The sequence below is a fragment of the Ochlerotatus camptorhynchus genome, unplaced genomic scaffold (assembly GCF_037179485.1).
Source record: "Ochlerotatus camptorhynchus isolate MF236.1 unplaced genomic scaffold, CSIRO-AGI_Acam_v1.1 ptg000379l, whole genome shotgun sequence".
Classification (NCBI taxonomy): Eukaryota; Metazoa; Arthropoda; class Insecta; order Diptera; family Culicidae; genus Ochlerotatus; species Ochlerotatus camptorhynchus.
This window is the reverse complement of record NW_027040867.1, coordinates 2,276,324-2,297,919: the sequence shown is the minus strand read 5'-3', so window position 1 is coordinate 2,297,919 and position 21,596 is coordinate 2,276,324. Positions and strand designations below refer to the sequence as shown.

Below are 21,596 nucleotides of genomic sequence, written 5' to 3'. Positions count from 1 at the left end.
CTGACTTATCTGTAATGGTTTACTGACATATTTGAAACCGTACAGTGATGTGTTTGAACACATGTGCACGACATTTTAGTTAACCACATAAATGTATTGGACTGAAAAATCATAAATGACAATCGTAGAAACAGTCATTTAAATAAATATATGAAATTAATTGCTTTAAAAAATTGATAACTAGTCCGTTTTTTCAAACGCATCAAGTTTGCAGAAAAATTACAAATTGATGACACAAATTTGCAGCTCAAAAATGCGTAGAGAAAAAAAATAAACTCGCACTATTGGAAAACATTATAGCCAGCGCCATTCCATAGTAAAACGATAAAGTGGTTCTCAGAATTTCGTAAAAATTGGTAGTTTTGTTCCGTAATGACCCATATTTTTTTTGGGGGTGAACATTGCTTGGGTGGTCCAAACATATTTTTTAAATGATTTTTTTCAAAAATTCATAACTGTTGAACCAGTTTAGTCGCAAAGGAGTATTGAGCGAAAACCCAACACTTGATAACTTAAAAAAAAAAATAATTCAACACATCGCTGATTTTTTTAAATGTTGTGCAATAAGGCCTAAATTTTCAACAAACCATGAAAACCATAAAAAAAAACAAATACAATCAATGTTTTTCGATACATTTTCAAATTTTTAGAAGATTATTACAATTTTCATAAAAAAAATTTCTAATTACCTTTTATTTGATATTTTGCCGATTTTAGTTGTTCAAAAGTTATAAATTCTTGAAAACAGTCATTTTTGAAAAAAAACAATTTTAGTCCACCCTAATGACAAAATAAAAAAAATACGGGTCTAATATTTTGCGATACGGAACAAAACTACCATTTTTTCGAAATTCTTAGAGCCACTATATCGTGGCTATGGAATGGCTGCATGTAAATATAAGAAAAATAATATTGTGAATTTATTACTATTTATTGCATTGCAACTAGCATGTTTTGTTATAGAGTAATGACCCGATTTTGTCTGCCCTTCCACGCATCAGACTTTCATCTTTCAATAATTTCACATAACCGTAGTTCCAAATCTTTCTCATTCATCTTCATGTTTGATGTTAAAGGTATACTTTGATGAAATAAGACCACTGAAAAAGCGTATGGACTTCGTAGAACATTGGACAATATTTTCAAAAAGGGGGCTGAAAAAATCGGGTCATTACTGTATAAGCAAAAAATATGGCAACTTATTAGAATAGCACTATTTGACGCAGCTCTAATATCGATAAGTTTATTTTGGGTGACAAAAACAATGGTCTAGAACAGTATGTAACGCTATCTTCATGAAATTCAAAATTTAAGAAAACGACAGTGCTGTGGTTGTTGGTAGTCGACGACTTCTTAGCTCCAAACCAAAAAAAAACGTTTACAAAATAGGTATAATGCAGCAATCCAATCCAAAATACATGTTCAGTTGGAAATTGAAAAATCGTAAAATTTTAAATGGCTAGCGACATGCACATTCAGGGATAAAATAAAAAGGTTATATTTGCATGTTTAAAATGATTAAAATTGTTCAATTTGAAGTGGCTAGCGCCTCTGATATATATATTCAGAAAAATGTTTAAAAATATGAGAAATCTGGGAAAATCTGAAAAATTATAAAATTTGAAATGGTTAGCGCCCCTGGGAAAAAAATTATACAAATATAAATTTAAAATATGTAGTCTGGTAGACATATTCAGGGAAAAAAAAACTAAATTTCAAGTGGCTTACGTACCTGGTAGACAAATTCGAGCAAAATTGAAAACCATAAGTTAACTTTGAAATGGCTAGTGCACCTGGTAAACATGTTCAGGTTAAAATGGAAAAAATCTTAAATCGGAAAAAAATTAAAAATTAAAAATTTGAAATTGTCTGCACCCCTGATCATTGAATTTTTAAATGATTTGCGCCCTTGGAAGACAACTTCAGGGAAAAATTAAAAAATATGTAAAATTTGAAATGGCTTTCGCCCCCGGTAAACATTGATTAAAAGGTTAAAATTGATCAAAATTCTTAACATGATCAGGGAAACATTTAAAAAATAGTAAAACCTTGGAAGACAAGCTAACGGAAAAAATAAAAACACATTGAATTTAAAATGTCTTGCGCTCCTGGTAAACATGATGTAGGAAAAATTTATGAATAATATTGAATTTAAATAGTTGCACCCCTGGTAAATATGATCAGGGAAAAATTCAAAAAATAAATAAAATGCTAGCGCTGCTGGTAAACCATTTCAACATAAAATTGATAAAAATCTTTAAATTAGAAGTGTCTGGGTCAGGGAAAAACTAGTAACAGATATTTTTTGTTTAAATGGCTAAATAAAATATGTTTCATTTGAAATGGCGCGCTGATAAACATTTTCAGGGAAAAAATTATCATAATCGTAAAATTTGAAGTGGCTAGCGTCCCTTATATACACGTTCAGGAAGAAAGGAGGAAGGCACGAATCGGGTTCATGATCTCCAGAGATACCCCTCACTATCCATCCAGTAACAGGGGAGTTTGGTAAAGTAGATGATCAACCCGAATCGTGCCTTCCTCAAAATTGACCTTTGCTTGCTTTCTACTCTCTATATACAATTTTAACACTGCTGTACTCTAACGGAACTATAAACTCTATACATTCATCTCCTCATCTATCGTATAAAACGACAACTTTAAGACTGATATTTGACGTTCAGCATCTCTAACTATAAAAAAAAAGATAAATAGTACCACTGAACTGTTAAGAAGTTCATCCGGTTGAGGTTAACCACGAACGGGGCAAATCCTTATTGGAGGTAAGATATAAATTTTGACATGAGGATGCTTTTAAAATCCTTTCACGGTGAGGTATGGGAGAGAAGTTCGGAATCATATCAAAAAGCTCGAAATCACTTCGAAAAGTACTGAATCACTTGAGAATCATTCGGAATCACTTTGAAAAGTAGCTAATCACTTCATAAAAGTTCGGAATCAGTTCGGAAAGCACTTAATCATTTCTGAGAGCACTGAATAATTTATGAAAAGTTCGAAATCACTTCAGAAAGTACTGAATCATTTCAGAAATGTTGGAAATCACTCCGAAAAGTACTGAATCATTCCAGATAGTTTGTAATCACTTCCAAAAGTACTAAAAATCATTTCGAAAAGAACAGAATCACTTTTGAAAAGTTTGAAATCATTTCTGAAAGTACTGAATCACTTAAGAAAAACTCGAAAATTCACTTAAGAAAAACTCGAAAATTCTTCGGATAGTATTGAATGACTGAAGAAAATTTTTGAATCTTTTTGTAAAATACTTAACCTACCTAGAAAATTTGTAATCGCTTCAGTAAGAACTGAATCACTTCACAAAACTTCGGAAAGTACTGTATCAATTCTCTCAAGTTTGCAATCCCGTCAGAAAATATTTAATCACTTTTGTAAAATAGTAATCCCTTTGGACAGCACATAATCATTTCAAAAAAGGTCGAAATCTCGTCTGAATGTACTGAAACACTTTAGAAAATTTCGGAATCAGTTAGAAAAGTACTGAATTACTGCAAAAAAGTTTTAGAAAGTACTGAATCACTTCAGATAGTACCGACATAATTTAGCATGAGAATCTAATCTGTGTTACACAGGGTCGGACGTGGTCTCTGGATCTCAGCAAAGGCCACATTTTAGTGCAATTTTATTCATAATTATGAATTTAAACCCAGCATGAATGAGAAAGAAACAAAATGCAGCTTGAACCATGTTCATCGAAAATAGTTAAAGCCATTCAAAAAGCAAGTTTTGAAAGGTTGGGCAAGCCTGAAATAGATAATACTCTATTTGAAACAACGTCACCGGGCGGACGCGTCGTTATTTTAGGCAAATTTATATTTAAGGGCACAAGTCTGTATTGGGTGCGACTACTTAGCTCAAATTTTAAGAACACAGCACTGAAAACACCTATTTCTAGAACGCTCTAGAAAAAGCAATACAAGTACTAAAGCTTCATTGAAAATTTCCAACTGATATGGCTATCAGTTTTGTCTTTCCTAATATTAATTTCTAAGCCACTGTGCAAATTCAAAACAAAGACGAACCATAAAGCGCATATGGGATGTTCGTAGCACTCCATCACGCTAAATCATCCCCCAGCAGATAAGAATACTTACGTCAAAGTTGCAGGATTGCACAAGCTGTGCCGTGAAGAGCTTCGCCAGGTGAGCCATATTGATCGGGTGCTCCATGATGGCTAGCAGCGAGCGTACCTTCGCACCGAGCTCCGCCAAAAAGTTCCACGTTGGGTTCAGATGTTTGAAATCCCACGTCCTGTCGGTGGTCGTTTGGAAGATGAGCATGAAAGAAGAAGAACACAAAATAGAAAAGAATAACCATTAAGTACATTGCATCCACAAATTAATTAATACGATAAGCTGGAACAGAATCGTGATACGCGTGGGGGTTGCTTCCATAGAGAAAAGGAGAAGGTGCACCTATTGGAAGAAACGTCTTGCGGTTTTTAAGGGTGGTTAGGGATGGGGGGAAAGGCCATACAATGGGGGTGGAAGAGCATTCCGCTCTCTGAACGAGTGAGTGAGCAAGCCGGAGCGGAGATTAATAAGCGAGCGCCATTCTTCCATCGTCGCCCGAGGCAAATCACATCGTTAGGGCGTAGACATAGTGGAAAAGCGGATTACGGTGAGGGATTACAAACGTTTAAGGCGGAGGCGTTTTCGCACCTTTGCCCGTCGTGTATTATGTTGCCAAGCAGTCAGCCACGGGAGCATTATGAGAGGCTTGAGTTTCTGCATAAAAGCACCCAAGCGGCTGGTAGTAGAAAATCGGCGGCACGGTTGGTAGAGTGGTAGATAGCTGGTTGCTTATTTCAACAAAGAATAGCGCCATCGTGATTCGCAGCGATGGCGCTTCATTTTAAGAGTATTGCGATACCTCAACATCTTTCGTTTATTTAGGTTAAGTAGGAGTGACGTTGTTGGCAGCATTATTTAGTTATTAGTTCAACGTGAAGCTGCTTACTAGTTTGTGCAGCACTATGTACATGAATTTTAACAGTGTTTCATTTCTGGGATAATATAAAGTTTGCGCGGGACTTAAATGAAGTAGTTTTGAAAATATTCTTGCAAAGGAATTTAACCCACAACTGAGCACAATGTGCATGAAAGTTTCACGTTTCTGTTTGAAATGTATATGCGTGTTTCAATTTTAAACGATTGACATGAAGTCTTCATGCATGACAATAATAATAATTATTTTTCAACCCCTGAATTTGTTCCACGTATGATGAGATCTGATCCTACTAACACATATAAAATATCGGGTTAAGATCTTATTTCCTTCATACTAAGCACAATTCTCAATTTACTTTTTCTCACATTCGGGTTTGAACAAATTATGAAATGTTTCTATCAAAGATGACTTCTAAATGTATTACGTACTGTTAGATTTTATAAAGGGCAACACGTTATTCACATAATTTTTCTGACTTTCAATTTGAATGTGGTCTTCAGAAAAGTTGAAGCTGAGAAGATGCCCTATAAGTACTGATAGCAAGTTTGTCATTTATAGAGCATTTTCACGCCAAATAGGATATCGGTTGGAGATGACTATCTTCGATTTAAATGAAACTTTGCTCATATATTGGTTGCAGTCCCTACGTCCATGATCACGCCTGAAACAAAAAAAAAACAGGACATTAAATTTGAAGGTACAGCGCACAACATGAATTAATTCGTATGTAAAAATAATGTTTTTTTCACAAAAAAATTTGAAGTTGAAAAAAAAATTTAAAAAACTTTATTTTTTTCGACTTTGTTTATAAAAAAACATGTTATAACAAACAAATCTAAAAAATCGTTCTATTCATGTTGTGGAGAATTTAATTATGAACATAAAACAGAAAACCGGAATCGATTTGAATGAAAACTCTGACCTGTATATTGCACGGCGATTTTGAAAACACTACAAACTCTGCAAGCTCAATGTTTTTCGCCCCTACGGAGCGAGCGTTCCAGTTGGCGATCTTTATGGGTTCACGGTCCATAATTAGCGACGAAGGAGATGATAGCTTGGAGCTGTTGTGTTCTTGTTGCGCAGGTGCGCTTGATGATGATGGCCTGGGCCAACAGTGTGACGATCTCATCCGTTGACAGCGGAGAATCGTCTGTAGCTTCACCGGTTGTACCGGCCAATCCCGGAGCAGGGGGATCCGTCGATGGGCCGGAGGCTTGAGTGGGTACTGCAGCGGCAGCCGACTGGGCAGCAGCCAACTGTTGGTTGAGCGGGAGCGGCGCCAACACTGGAATTGGCCGTGGTTGGACCGGTGATAACGGAGGAAAGTTCTGCGCGTTGTTTTCCGGGACCTTCTTGCGACCGGGCTGGTTGTTGGACGAGGCCTTCTTCCGGATCTCGGCGTATTCGGCCCGCTTCGGACAGGCCTTACTCGTGGCCTTGTGGGCAGCACCGCAGTTGGCGCATGTGGGAGCGGCTTCCTCGATGCTGTCGCAGTCGTCGATCTTGTGGTTTTTGCCGCATTTGATGCAGCGGCTGGCCATGCGGCAGTTCCTGGTGCCGTGCCCGAACAATAGGCAGTTCGAGCACTGAGTGACGCCACGGTGGGTTGGCTTATACCGCTCCCACTTCACTACGATGTGGAACAGTGTGCGTGTCGTATGGAGATCCTTCACGGTTGTGGAGTTCTTCTGCAGATGGACCAAGTAGAGCTGGTCACGATACTTGATGGCCTTGCTGCGGGTCATCTTGTGGATTTCGACCGGCTTGAGGCCGTTCGCCTTAATCTCGTCCATTAAGGTGGTGGTGTCCATGTCTTGGAGCCCGCGCAGCACCACTTTCAGCGGCTTGGTGGCCTCGACGTCGTGGGAGAAGTACTCCAGCTTCATCCTGTCCAAGAGGGCCTGGACTGCGTTGTAGTGATTTTCGGCCGAGACCATCAGTTTGTAGCCTTCCGTGCACCGTTGAATGGTGCAGCGAAGGCCCTGCTTAATGTAGAAATCCAGCTGCTCCCATAGCCCGGGAGGGAAGCCCTTCACATAGAAGGGTGGCAACTTAACTTTTTTAGGCACCGTCTCAGGGTCCGACTGCGGCTGGGCTCCGTTCTGCAGGGCGGAGAACGGATTGTTGCTCAGCAGCTTTTTTGCTGCCGATGCGGTGGCGCTGATGTCTTCAGGTCTGGGTCGTTTAGTTCCGGGAGGCCCCGGCTGCGGGTCCGCAACGCCTGTCGGGACGGGCAATGGGGTTTTCTTCTGCTTCTTCTGAGCTGGCTCGGTGGTCGCGCCGTCTCCTGGGAGAGTCTGTTTTCCCGATAAGCCGGCACTCGCGTTACCGCGCGATTTCTTACCCATGGCTGGGTCAGCGAGAGCGTCACTATACAACGCGGAGCTAATTCGACTTGCGAACGAACGAACGAAACTAGAGAGAATTCAAATCGACTGAACTGCTCAACAGTCTGGCAGCGAATGAGCAGCGCTTTTTTATATCTCTGCAGGATAAAGCAGAATGATGTGCAACCAAGTGGTATAAAAGCTACAAAGACTCCTCCCATTATGAATAGTTTGCTATCAAGTGGCGACACTGGCTCTTTTCCTTTTGCGTACACGCCGAATGAGAACGACCCAAATTTGAGTTTAGTTCACTCATAATCGCCAAAAGTGCAGGAGCTCAGCGATGAGTAAATTTGTCTCATGGTTTCCTGTGGAAAACCTAAAAATTCAGTCTCGGAGTAGTACCAATAGACTGAGTGAATCCAATCTTTACTTTCTCAAATTCGGGAATTTTCACTGGAAAATCCTGGAAAACCCTAGGAAAACATGAGGCAATTTTACTCATCGCTGAGTTCCTGCACTTTATTTATTATTTCTGATATAACTAAACTCAAATTAGGGTCGATCTCATTCGCCGTGATATCACCTTGAAAGATATCGGCGCCGGTGGTTAGCGTGATTACTTCTCACCCCAGCAGGCCTGGGTCCAATCTCAGTCGGCGCCACCGGCATGTTCTAAGGCATAACAACTCTGATCACGCCTTCCTTCGGGAAGTTAAGCCGTTGGTCCCCGGTTGAGTTGATAGGTCGATTGGTAGGGTCCAGGTGGGAGCGTCGGTAGCATTGGAGCTCAGTACGGAAAACAAATCTTGCGTCACTTTTCAATAGGTCCTATCTACATTGATCGATTCTCTTCATCGACACTCTCTTTCGTAAATAACTCGACTTCACAAATGTTTCCTGCCGTCTTCGTCGAATTAGATGCTAGATTGCTGCTTCTTCCATCGAAAATATCCGGCCGTGGCGACTTAAAGTTGATCAAAATAATTTGTACTCCTGCTTCCAGTTTGATTACATGAGCATTTTGTGTGGTCGTTGGTTCTGAATATGGACAAACAGGCAGATGAATTCTATTCCTACTCTTTACTGTAATAAGCTTGATGGGCCTGAAAAGAGCCGTTTTGTTGCCAAAGTTGACCCCCGAAACCAAACAGAGTGCGTCTCTGTCAGTTCAAAACGTAGATGACATCCATGGCCGCTTACGCTTGGCGTGTTTAGTGTAGGTGACAGCATCACGGATCTTATTTTTCAGGAACACCTTCAGCACACCTCGCAAATCAGACCGGAGATACGTCAGATACCGCCACGCCGAGGCAGACGACGGATGGTGGTTATCTCGAAGAATTTGCGTTTGGTTCTGAATATGGCGATGAGTGTGCAAAATATTACGCAATTCCATCCACCCTATTCGCACGCGCCCGAGAATCGGAGGCGAATACCACTTCGACTTGTTTCGTCTACTTACTACTCTCTGACGACTGTGCTGGGGAAGCAGCATATGCATGTACGTAATTGGTGGATTTGTTAGTTAATTCGACGCTTTTAGACAATGCTGGACATTTACCAGTTTTTCAATAGTTTCTTGTTGAAAATCAACATTCGGAAGAATTGTTATCGATGTGTAGCCATATTTCTAATCGATTGGTGATAAAATTATTGAAATTGGACCAGGGGCAGCTGAGTTATTAACGTTCAAAATCTTTCTTAATTTGTTACATGTTCCATTTTCGGTTTTCACAAAGTGTACCCCCATATAGATATCAAAGACGTAGTCCTACGTCAAAATACCAACGTTGTGCTTTAAGACCCCAGTTCATATCACAGCGCCAGCTCTATATGTCTTTTCAGAGGGGGAAATGAGTTGAAATTGCAACAGTGCTTCATGACACCGTTATTTGCACGAGTGTATCGATGTAAGAGATCCTATCATTTACCGTTTTCAAAAATCATGTAACCTATGACTTGAGGTATGAAGCAAAATTCTAGTCGAGTTGCCTAAAGTTTTCACCGTTTCCGGCAACACGGTCTCATCCCTTGTCGTCATCGCCTTAAATATGCATGAGTAACGTATGTCGCGACGACGCGAGCCGAATTGCCTATCAAAACTAAAGTGTAAATTTTAATAGCTCTATCATGATTCCGTAATAATTTATTACCGCTTCGTACCCACCATCGACTCGGCTATGATGAGCAGAACTCGATAAAACGATGAACCATGCCGCATAGAGACGACAAACAATGTTGCGGGTCGGTAGGCACAGTCGCTACCGGAGGACGTTTACCCGATTGTGTTTAGCGCGGATTAGGAATGACTGAATGGAAATCCTTCAAACAAGCTTAACCCTCGCCTTCCCATGGTGGCACAGGTGATCCACAACTTTTCGGGCCGTCTCATGTTTGTCAATCTACCATTAAATAGTCAGTACTCATTGAAGCTTCCCCGTGTGCTCATTATTCTCATCCATATATATTCTTGAGAATTCATCTGAGCAACTATTGAAAAACAATTAAAATACTATTAATTTAAAACAAAAACTGTTTAAGTGGATTTGATATTTTTGATATTGACATCCTAAAACAACGAAAAAGCTTCTGGGAAAGAAAGGGTTACTGTTGAAACGAGCTTCATCACGGCGGCGCTCCTTTGGGTCCCGATTTGTGCACCGCAAATTTGAGGCGGTCGTTTTCTTTTCTTTACCGTGTGCCTGACTACCCACTTTTGCCTACCCGGCTGATTAATTATTATTGAATTGACGTTATAACATGATAATACTTGTGTAGCTATGCTGTGCCGAGTCAACTAGGTCGGACGAAATGAAATGCTCTACTAATCGGTCGGAAAATTAGCGTGAGCTTAGGTTGAATACTTGATTGATTAGGCAAATCGGTTGCTAATGGAGGACACCTTGTTGAACATGGATTAAGATGGAATCAGTAAATTGTTGAAAGAAATCGACATTCCACTCACCTATAGATCGTACAGAATGCATCCCGTTGCTTCTTGAAGGCACCGAATTCCTTATCCGAAGGAAAATGTTCCTTAGTGTCCGCCTCCTGCTGGTAGAGTACATTGCTGCCAAAAGAAACATTCGACAATTTTGCCGACGCATCCAGCAGCTTCTGTCCATTGCTATCCAGTTGAAGCTTCTGTCCGTGAATTTCTTTCAGATAACCGTGAAGATATTGGTTCAGGTTACAGATTCGCTCGTTTTCGATAAGCACCTTGAGCGTGGTGCTGTCGAGTAGTGCTAGAAGGGCTTTCTGGCGGTTCAGTACTTCCATCGCAAAGTACACGCAATTGTTGAGATTCTTCAACAGGTTCTGGTAATCGATTTCAACGTGAGTGGGTTTGGTGTAGTCAATTTCGACGGCAACCAATGCGGAATCGAATGGATCGAATTCGGTGTTAATTAAATTGATCAAATACGATAGCTCCGACAGGATGTTTGGCGTAAGGTTAAGGTCGATAAGGAGCGTGTAAACATCTACCATGCGATTGATTGGCACCGGTTGGGTTACGCGACTCAAATCGATTCGAATGGGTGGCACATTCAAACATTCGGACATTATTCGAGGCGTGTTGATTGTGTTTCGGAGGGCAGCGTGAAGCTTTTTGCTCGTGTCTGGGTTCTGCTCTTCAACGTTTTCGAAGTTGCTCTTAATAATGTCTTTGTAATTCCGCAGCAAACCACGTTCGTCCTTCTCAGAAAGGTCCAGCTCCAAACTGTCTTCGGTTAGGTTAATCAGATTATTATCCGACTTGAAGGAAGAACTGTTGAACTCATGTCTGTTGGAAGACGACCTGCTGAGGATGGTTGGAGCAATTCTACGCTTGGACTTTCCTTCCACTGGACTGACGGAATTATCTAGCTCAAAACTGGATGCCCCTAATCGACTAGTGAGTGTCTTACTGACCGTGATCGGCGTAACACGTTTTTTGCTTCGATTTAGCTGCTCATTTCCGGGGGTCGACGACTGCATCGAGGCTTGCAGCCCCGGAAAGTCATTCTCCAAGAAGAGCGAGTTCACTTTGCCGCTAGTATCTTTACTGTTATTCGCTGTTGATTTTCGCGATTTCGATTTTAACGACGAATGGGTAATGAAGTCAGCCAGGCAAGGTGAGCTAGTCTGGCGGCTCGTGTTGGTGTTGCTGCCAAAGGATCGATCGTGACTGCGGCGTGAGTCATAGCGTGAACCGTTACCCGTCACCGGTGGAACGTTGCTGGTAGTGTTGGGCGTTGAGCAATCCATGGTCCAAGAGTTACGTGAACCTTTACCGGACCGATGGCCAGGATTGACGATTGGAGTGCTGGTGTTGAGTTCATGCAAAGGAGGTTTGGCATTTTGGCTTCGGTTGGGAGTATTACTGGTAGGGAAGTCTCCTTTGTCTGGCAGTAAATTGTTGATGGGACTAAATGGTGCGTCGATGAAAGACGTGGCAGTGGTAGCTGAAATAGAGAGTTAGGACAAATTGAGAAACAATAAATCCCAAAACTAACTGTGCAAGCTAATGTAGGGTAAATGTTGGCTTCGGCACCCATTGACTGTTTTCGGCAACCAAAATTTAAACGATAATTTCACTATGTTTTCCCATCAACACACTTCCCTGAATGTATTCAAACGATTCTTTAGTCTTTCAGCTTCAATCTGATTATATTTGTACGACCGAGCAATCCTATTATGCCAGATTTTTCTTCAAATGAAGTATACGCACTACAAAATGGGGCTGATTTCGAGTTGCCGATAATAGAACAGCTGGTTAACACGCAGTTCTAATGGGAAGGTTGCCGAAGAAAAAGAGGCTGCCGACAATAGTCACACTCACCTGAGAAGTTTGGAGCGTTGTAAAATCGCTTTCAAACCGGTTTGAAAAATTCTGTCGATTGGAATGGATAGAGAAGCAAGCAGCAGATGAATGTTAACAAACAGACACGTGATATATGTGCGTAACGCTGACAAAATGCTAATAGAAGTGCGGACGCTGCTTAGATTGACGAGAATACGTAAATTCCCCTATATAGAATCAAAGAATTATCAACTTTTCCTTGTCATATTCCATTATACTGTTGCTACTAACTCACTGCAATGGTACTCAAATTACCGTGAAACAATTGTACCAGTCAGTGCCACACGGACAGATGATTTACCTCCCTCTTGTCTACTTAAAGTAAATCATTTTTGATCTCATTTCTACTGCGCAGACCCTTTCCTGATCGTTACTAAGCGCAACAAGAAACAGAGAAACAGACCTATTACAGAAAAGGGTTTACACTTACTTTCGTTTTCAATTCTTTCGTAACTGCGTCTGGTGATATCACCCAGTCCAGCTGACGATGATGAAACAGCATCGTCGGTAAACGATCCGACTGCAGCTGGCCGCTCCGATTGTGTAGCAGCTGCCGATGCTGCGGCTATGGACTGCGATTGATTGCATCCTTCACCTGCTGGTACAACAACAGCAGCAGATGCAACCGACTTTGCATCGTGGTCAAGCTTTCGAAATCCCGCCTGAAAATCATCTTCCGCGGTCGTTGACGCCGTGGATCCATCGAATAAATCACGCGAGATCGATCGTCCCGGTAGGGAGCGGCTTCCGGTTGCGTGTCCTTCCCGACCACTACTATCATCGGTGGTCCCACCCGTATCGCCTTTCAGACAGCCGGACGTCATCAGTAATTGAGATGTTCCCTTCGTCGTCGTCGTTGTTTCATGCGGTGCTGTCATGGAAATTGATTGCGATATGGGTACATTGTTGACACCGGCGTTGGCGTCGGTGCAGGTCGGATCGGTTGTGGATGTGATTGACAGCTTCCTATTGCGAGCGCTGCTCGCTGCTGCTGTTGCTGGGAGAACTTTCTTCGGGGTATCGCATACCGATGGAGGGCATTTGGTGAAACTGGAAAGAAAAGGAAAAGGGGAAAAAGTAAGTTGTTGTAATCTGTGTTAAGATAATGTTATATTTTGCATTCGACCTCTTGTATCAGAATGTATACTGACTTTGAAATGTTTTGCAATAATTTGATATTTGGATATAAGCGTTCTGGATAACATGTTTTGACAACCATGTGGTCGAGTTATCAGTAATCATAACAAAAATGAGATCATAATGGTATATGAAGGATGTTAAAAAGATAACAAATCAAGCTTTCTTGTTAACAAATCAATGTATGCGTTTTGGTGTTTGTATTTTTATTAAAGTTACGAAAGTTAAATAACAATATTCGACATTTTACTAGTATAAGTATCAAAGACGAACAGGATGAAATCAAATTTTAAATCGATTTGTAAATTCAATCCACAGGTAGATTACTATCAAAAATAATAAATTGATGTTGTAAAATAACTGTAATTGTCTTCGTGTCTACACCCTTGACCCTTTAGGTCTAGTCCATATGAATAACTTTACCCAAGAAAAGAAAGCTTTAAAGAACCTCACTCACGAATAATATTCCATATGGGCGTAAAATTTTCAAGTAACATGATTAAAGGGTGGAACGGTAAAAAATGGGTCAATCATGATTAAGTGCACACTGAATATGTTATTGTATAAACGATCAAACTTTATTTCTTTTTGAAGGTCAATGACTACAAAATACACGAAAATTATTTGATTAGGCTTCCAATTTTCCAAATGCGAACTGTCGGGCTCGGGCTTTACGTTTCACACCTTCCATCAGATTTTGTACCGTTGTAGTATCAAATTTATTTGATGCTGAAGTGTTTCTCATTTCCAACTGCTTTCTGAGTTATCTTGAGGCTCCACTTAACGATTGCGCAATATTTTTTTTTTCAATTGGGAGCAGCTCCGGCGAGTTTGGAGGGTTTTTGTCCTAGGGTACGACTTACACGTTGTTGGCGGTAAAACGTTTTTGAGCCATTTTCCCGTAGTGACAGGAAGCGAAGTCTGGCCAAAACAGTACGGAACAACTGTGGAAACAATCGTTTTGCAAACATTTCTTTTCATAAAAATCTTTGTTGACAATGCCAGTTGATACGAAAATTTAGATTTTCAGTCCACAGGTGCAAATCGTCTGCCAAACCAAGTATTTTTTTCGGGAACTTTGACAACTTTTTTCTGTTTAATCTTATCTTGAACCTTTCCTTTTCCGGTCACCGTGTAAACTCTTGACCTGCTTGAAATCCACCTTGAAGCATACTTCATCGTTCATTATAACGCAATCAAATTTCTGACGCATTCAATCTACGTGAGAATAATTTGAAAGCTAAATTTTGACACGCTGTTCCTCTTACTTCCACGCCATTTTGACAATTGAATAGAAAATGGCAAAAACAAAACAGAGGTATCCTACACAATGAGAGGTGTTCAAGTTTTTTGAATGCCCGATTAAAAAAAATCGCCAAATTTGAATCGACGAAAATTTGAACGTTTAAACCTCTAAAAGGTGTCCCCAGTTAAATTGCATCACTTTAAAAAAGCTGTTAAATTTTGCCCTGTGGGTTAATTTTAATGAAATTTCGGGTGTGATGGCCTCAGCGTGTATTGTTTACACTGCGTGAGTTTCATTGTGAAATTTCTAGTAGTTTTGAAAATGGAGTCAAAGGAACAGCGCGTGTACGAGACAATTTTGCACACTCACCTCAAAAACCCACACCTTTTGCACCGAGCCATCGGAAAAAAAAGGTTGGGAATCCAACAATCTGCTGTTTCTCGTGTCATAAAACGTTTTGGCGAACGTTTAACTGTCGATCGGAGGCAAGTGAGTGCAGGAAAAAGTGTTTCATACCACAAGCGAGTGGTTCCTGCCTTCAAACGCAAACCCAACTATTCCGTTCGGGATGTCGCGAAAAAACTGCACCTAACAAAAAGTTTCGAGCAGAAAGCCATGAAACGAGCAGGACTACGTTCATTAAAGGATCAGAAAGCACTCAACCGCAATGAACGACAGAATAGGATAGCTATATCGCTAGCACGTAAGCTATACGCACAATAGTTAACAAAACCACACTGGTGTATCATGGACGATGGAACACGTAAAAACGGACTTCAAACATATCCGGGAAACCAGTATGTGACTGCGAAAGACAAGTGCGATGTTTCAGAGTCCCTCAAGAAGCAGAAAGTGTCGAAGTTCCCAAAGAAATTCATGATTTGACAGGCAATTTGTTCGTGCGGGAAACAGAGCAAGTCTTTCGTAACAATTACAACTGTAAATGGCCAAGTCTATATGAATGAGTGCCTGAAGAAACGATTGCTTCCGTTTCTCAAATCACGCAACATTCCTACAATTTTGTAGCTGGATCTAGCCTCTTGTCACTACTCCAAGGATGTTCTGGAGTGGTACAAGACGAATAGGGTTAATTCAGTGCCGAAAGAACCTCAATCCCCCAAACACACCAAAAATACATTCCCTGAACATTCCATGATAATCGGTTGAGAGACTTATTTTTGGCGAGTATTTCTAAGTGTTGCAATTTAACTGTGGACACCCTTTATTAAATTTTAGGATACGAATATCTCGAAAATAACAACAGTGGGCAATTTATGAATTATTAGCGTTTTTATTGTAAATTAAATGTATTTAAATATTTACATTCAATTGATAAAACAGCAAAAAAAGGTTATCTTCCATTTAATTCCACTTAATTAATTTCCATTCATTAGTCATTCCCACTAAAGAACTTATCAAAATCTAACCCCCTTAAGTACTCATCCCCTAGGTATAAAAGTCAAGATCACAGGTATATAAATGAAACTACCTGTGATCTTGACTTTTATACCTAGGGGATGAGTACTTAAGGGGGTTAGATTTTGATAAGTTCTTTAGTGGTGACACTGATGAAGACTGCACATTGTAGTCGAAATACGTATCTGTCATGGATACCAAAATTAATTAAGTGGAATTAAATGGAAGATAACCTTTTTTTGCTGTTTTATTAAAGCATTCCGCTAACAACCCAATTTCATTACTTCATTCAATTGATGATTAACTGTAGGCAGAATTTGCCAAAATGCCACATTTTTGAAAAAAATCATAGCTTTTTGATCATGAACCGTCCAACTTAAACACATTGTTACCTGAGTTTCAATTTTATAATAAAAAATATATTCAATTTGAGTTATTAAGGAAATATTAATGTGTAAAATGGCATATTGGGCAGTAATAAACAACTCTGACAAATTACAAGTAATTCTAAAAATTGCGTGGAACTTCACATTTGTGGTTGTTACTAATTTAGAAGTCAACTAGAAACCTATCCCGAGCAAAGTCCAGCATCAAAATGACAGCAAATTGATATCAAGTTTAGATATCAACATCAAACTGAAATCATAATTTGATTTCAGTTTAAACAATTGAAATTTGATATAGGTATTAGGATTTTGTTTTCATTTTGCTGTACCTTTGTTCTTCAGAAATTTGTTGTTGCGGTTTTGTTTTCATTGCCTTAGCATAACATCAAATTGAATACTTGTTTTGTTATCACCAGGAAAAATGGATATCAAATTTTGTTTTCAGTTTGCTCTCAATGATAGCAAATGTCACAGGAAGATTTTTTTGCTCTTAATTTTGATATTTTAACCGTTAAAACGACCAAAACGACGGCAACCTGAGTAATCATTATCAGCGAAATCACAACATCAAATTTAGATTTCAATTTGATCTCAGACTTTGCTCGGGATACCATTCAAATGGAGTCAAAGGCTTGTTTGTAGGTTTCTTCGAAAAAAATTGAAAAATTGTTGAACAAAAACTGTCGCACTGTTAACTTCTTTTCCCTATTTTTATTTTTTGTCAGCTACAGTTCAAGAACTGTCATAAAGTCGGCAAAACGTACATACATCCTGGTAGAATTTTTCAAACTGTTCTTAGTTCTAAATACCGAACTGATTCGTGATGAGGCTGTACATGTTTTTGTAAACAAACAGATCAATTGCCGATTTCTCACGAATAAAAGCTGAATCTTGCAACAAACTATACCAAATGGTAGAGGAATCGTTCCTTAACCTGAATGTGTTGTTAGTATCCTAGGTTGAGCTTTTATTCAAAAGAAATTAGTGTAAAAATATCAGCAAAGTTTATCGAGATTTGGCAAACAAAATTGAGTGTGATGTGATGTGATTACCAAATTAACATTTTAAGTTTTATGAAATACTACAAAGCCACTATAAAACAACATTCATAAAACCCTGGTCCAGACTGCTTTGCCATTGATGCATCCACCAAAACCTCATTGATGCTGGAATCTGTTTAGTTGACCCACCCTGGAGATGGTTGTACAATAAACGCATTAAGATCCATTTTAAAATCGTATTTAAGCTACAATAAAAGCTATTTGGCAACAATTAAAACCATTATCCAAGCCATTTACCCTAGCTGCTTGCTAAGTTCACTAGAAAAACAACAATCAAGATAAAAAAGGAATCATAAATACCATCCGATCATTATTTTACATTAAGAATAAAAAATATTCTTCAGAACGATCATTAAGCTTAGCCGAGATTTTTTGTTTCTCGTGATTTTTGCATTCTAAATATTTTCTAATTGCTAAATTAACTAAAATAAAATTATATCCAAGGAAATAAAGATTGAAAATCGAAGATTGTAAAAAAAACAAACAAAATAATTGCAATATGGTAGAGGCATAAAAGTTGATTTTCATGGGCCATTTGTGAAAAAGTTATTTTGCTTTCAAGAAATCCTTCACAAATTCATAAGGTTTTGAATTGGCTTTTATGAAGAAAACTTGTAGACTGAATTGTATTTATCTAAAGCCATTTTGCTTGATCCTAACCCGTTCAGATTTATGGCAGCATTTATGGCGGCAATGTTACCTACAAAATGTTAAACGTCAAAGTTTGTTTATCTTTCGATAGTTGCGCTGTGCGATTCAGCGATCTTCCAGCTGGGGTGGGACGTGCTGTCAAATAAGCCTACTGATCATTCTTGTAAGAAATTGGTTCGAAACGTAAACAAACCCTGTAGGTTTCTTATGGCTTGTTTACGTTTGGAACCAGTTATGCGAGGTAGGCGACGATAGTTCGTATTTGACAGCCACCTCCCCCCCTTGTCTTCCAGGCGATTCTCTCCCGATGGCTGGAAGCAGTTACTCAGAAAGTGTTCACAACGTCTCGCATTTCGCACAGCTGTAACTTCGATCATTCCCGAAAAGATCCCCTTCTTCCGGATGGTTCTGGATGCACCATCAAACGATGCAGGAATGTATGGTTGAATGAATTTTTCTTCCAAGTGATGACCCTTTCGCCCAATAAAATCGGAAACCAACTAGTGTCCGCTAACTGACAGTTTCAGTGGTTTGCTGTCAGTACTGACACAAGTTATTCCGATTTTCATCTATTCACAAGGTCTGGTGAAAGCTGGTTTGTGTTCAGACTGTTTTGACAATGTTTTATGAACCTGAGGACCACGCTCACTTCACTCTTCTTCACCAGATGCTCAGTCATTGATGATACTCGTTCCACCGGACGTGCTGGTTCTTCTAAAGAACAAAATTTTACTGAAATCGACTTCCCTTCGGTCGTTAGCATCGCTTGAATTTTTCCTCCAACTTCGTTTATCCTTCGAGATATACTTGTCATAAATTTGGTTTTTATTCACTATGAGGATCCAATTTGTAAACAGAGGAGATTTTATGATACACTTTTAAAAGCCTTAAAGGCAACAATATATGCCTTTTGCTCTCATTTAAAACCTAATGGTTTTATGATTGCTTCTATAATGATAGAACAGGTTTATAGAGTATTTTATGATTTGTATATTTGATATTGAACATTAACCTCGGAACTATTTACAACTACAAGCGAAAACGTAGTCCTGTATTGTCGCGAAGCGTTATGATTCTGGGATGCTCGATGACCCTGGAGGGATCGTTTTTGCTTACTGAGCAGAAAATTATGGGTTTAATCCCAAGCTCTCCGTCATGACTCTTAAAATTCATGATTACTAAACAAAATGAATATGTTCTTTCGATAGCCGGCTATCAAAAAACAACAAATAAACAATACATACTTTAGGTTGCATCGCCAACTTGAGGTGAATCCTAACCGAATACCCTACCCAACCCTCCAACTTCGTAGCACTTATGAGGGTGTCGCTAAGTCGGTGGCCTATCGTTAAGTAAGTACTACATCAACATTTCCTTCCCTATCTCTAGTTATTGTAAAGATGGGCGTGGCCGGGAATAGCGACAGTCATGCTTCTGTTTCTCTTGTTTAGATTGGAACCAATCTTTACTACCCAGCATTATTCCTGAAAGTAGTCTAACTGAGAATTTCAGAAGAGACGTGACTGTCGCTAGTATCCAATCTACGAAGTATATCATAACAACGCTTACGCTTACGCTTACGCTTACGCAACGCTATTGTTACCAAAAAACTTGAATTTGTACCTTTCTTCAACATAGTGAAGATTGTTCTACGAATGTCGCTTCGTTGTAAAATATAGTTTTAAAATCTCGTTGGTAGAACATAATTTCAAATTCGATTTTTTAACATCTTCTTGTATGATGATGTAAATGTACGAATGAAATCAAACTGCGATGAAAATTTACCTTTAAAATGGTAAATCCTGCTTTAACAGAGATAAACTTCTCCAGAACAATTTTTACTTTGGCGTTTACGTTACGTCGTTACGTCGGCAGCAGAGTAGCCATAGTATAAACTATTTGAATACCTACGAGAAAGACAATTCTTACACCTAATTTGAAACAATTTAAGTTACCGTGCCGTGAACCAAAATCTGACAAAGTTGCCTATTGAGAAACCCATTCCTGAATACGATACATATTAATATCGCAGTAAGAAAAACCTCATCGAAAGTGTGTGCAACCCTTACCTAATATTCATGTATGCCAACAAGCCATAATTATACGCTATGTCACCATGCGATCAACACCCAATCGACACCTCCCCTTCTCTATCTCTTTCTCTCTCTCTCTCTGTCTCGCTTGGTAGCAATCGACAATACCGACAACCGAATAACTGCCTAAAGAGCGAAGCAACTCGGAGAAATGACTCAAATTGAAACCGAACTGCTAAACAGCCGGCAAACCAGCTCCGCACCGTGCCAAACTGATTAAATAATAAGTGTATTAAATTATTTCCAGTTTATTATTGTTATTACACCTTTAAGCCATTGCTCGAATATTAGTTTTCGACGCCAACGAACGGTTGGTTGGCGCCCTCCGCACCCGCCATGCTCCAAACATGCGCTTTAATCCGTGTGGTGGCTTCGCTGGTTTTGCCACCTACATACCCTTTCTCAGCAGTAAACATGCATTTGCACCTATTTGTTTATGCACAACTGCATGCCCCCTCGCTCGGAGTGATAGTGATAGCTTGCGCTTTTCATCGGAATTCGATGCAAGTAAACAGCTGAGCGATTTACTAAGTACGGAGCAGCTGACTTCAAAATTGGATCTTGAAAAGGAAAAACGAAAAGAAAGAAAAGCACAAATTGCTAATCGAAGCAATTGGGTCAGCAAGCGAACTTGGAATGCACACACCTTCCACGAGGTACGACGTAGTTGAACATGATTATTTTTTTTTTTCTAATTAAATCACTGAAATGTTGCTGAGCAAAACAACATCAGAAAATGTGTGAAAATATGAAAAAGGGCTTCAAACGATGCAGCACAAATAGCTAGCGTGTAAAGAGTCACAATTAGCACTTGTTAACATTTTTCTGACCACGGTTCATATTTCAATCGGTTTGAGCTGGGGTAATGGATTCTGTCATTGATGTGCGTTTACGGTGAAGTCAAGAATGGCACTGTTAAACTGTTTCAAATCATAACAGATGCAGGATTATAATGCTCTTAAACAATTAAAGCACAGGTAACGCTGTTTGAATCGATGAACGCGAGCATTGAGACAGCGTTGTAGTGAGGGCCCTTGGCTAACCATGCAAATTAAGCCCCTTTGCCATTTGATTGAATCCAAGCAATGGGTCGCAGGTTTTCTTTGGAAATTTAACATACAGCTGTGTTCGATAAAATAGGAGTGCATGACGATTTTCATACAAAATGGTCAACTTTAACATGATGTAAATTTGTTTACTTATGATCAATTGAGCTGAAACGTTCGCCAAAGAACTACAAATATGTTGAAATTTACGAATACAAAATATTAAATTTTTTGAAGCACTTGCCGGAAAGTGAGACACCAGGTAAAATTGTTCAAAATAATAGCAATACTAATAACTTTCGTTTCAGTTTAATTTTGAGATTTTAAATTTAACATTTCTCAAAATTCTAACAATCCCCACCCAATTGACAAATGTACATTATAGTTAAAAATGTTCA

At 39.4% G+C, this 21,596-nt stretch overlaps 1 protein-coding gene across 1 annotated transcript in view; it reads right to left on the bottom strand.

Moving 5' to 3' along the window:
* Window positions 1-21,596, bottom strand: part of dlt (codanin-1 like protein dlt) — a 693,339-nt gene that overhangs the window by 127,472 nt on the left and 544,271 nt on the right. The window contains exons 3-5 of the mRNA XM_065232866.1: window positions 12,593-13,212; window positions 10,285-11,764; window positions 4,131-4,287 (exon numbers count right to left, since the gene is read on the bottom strand). Of these exons, the coding sequence (XP_065088938.1) occupies window positions 4,131-4,287; window positions 10,285-11,764; window positions 12,593-13,212 (2,257 nt within the window). The remainder of the gene's footprint in view (window positions 1-4,130; window positions 4,288-10,284; window positions 11,765-12,592; window positions 13,213-21,596) is intronic.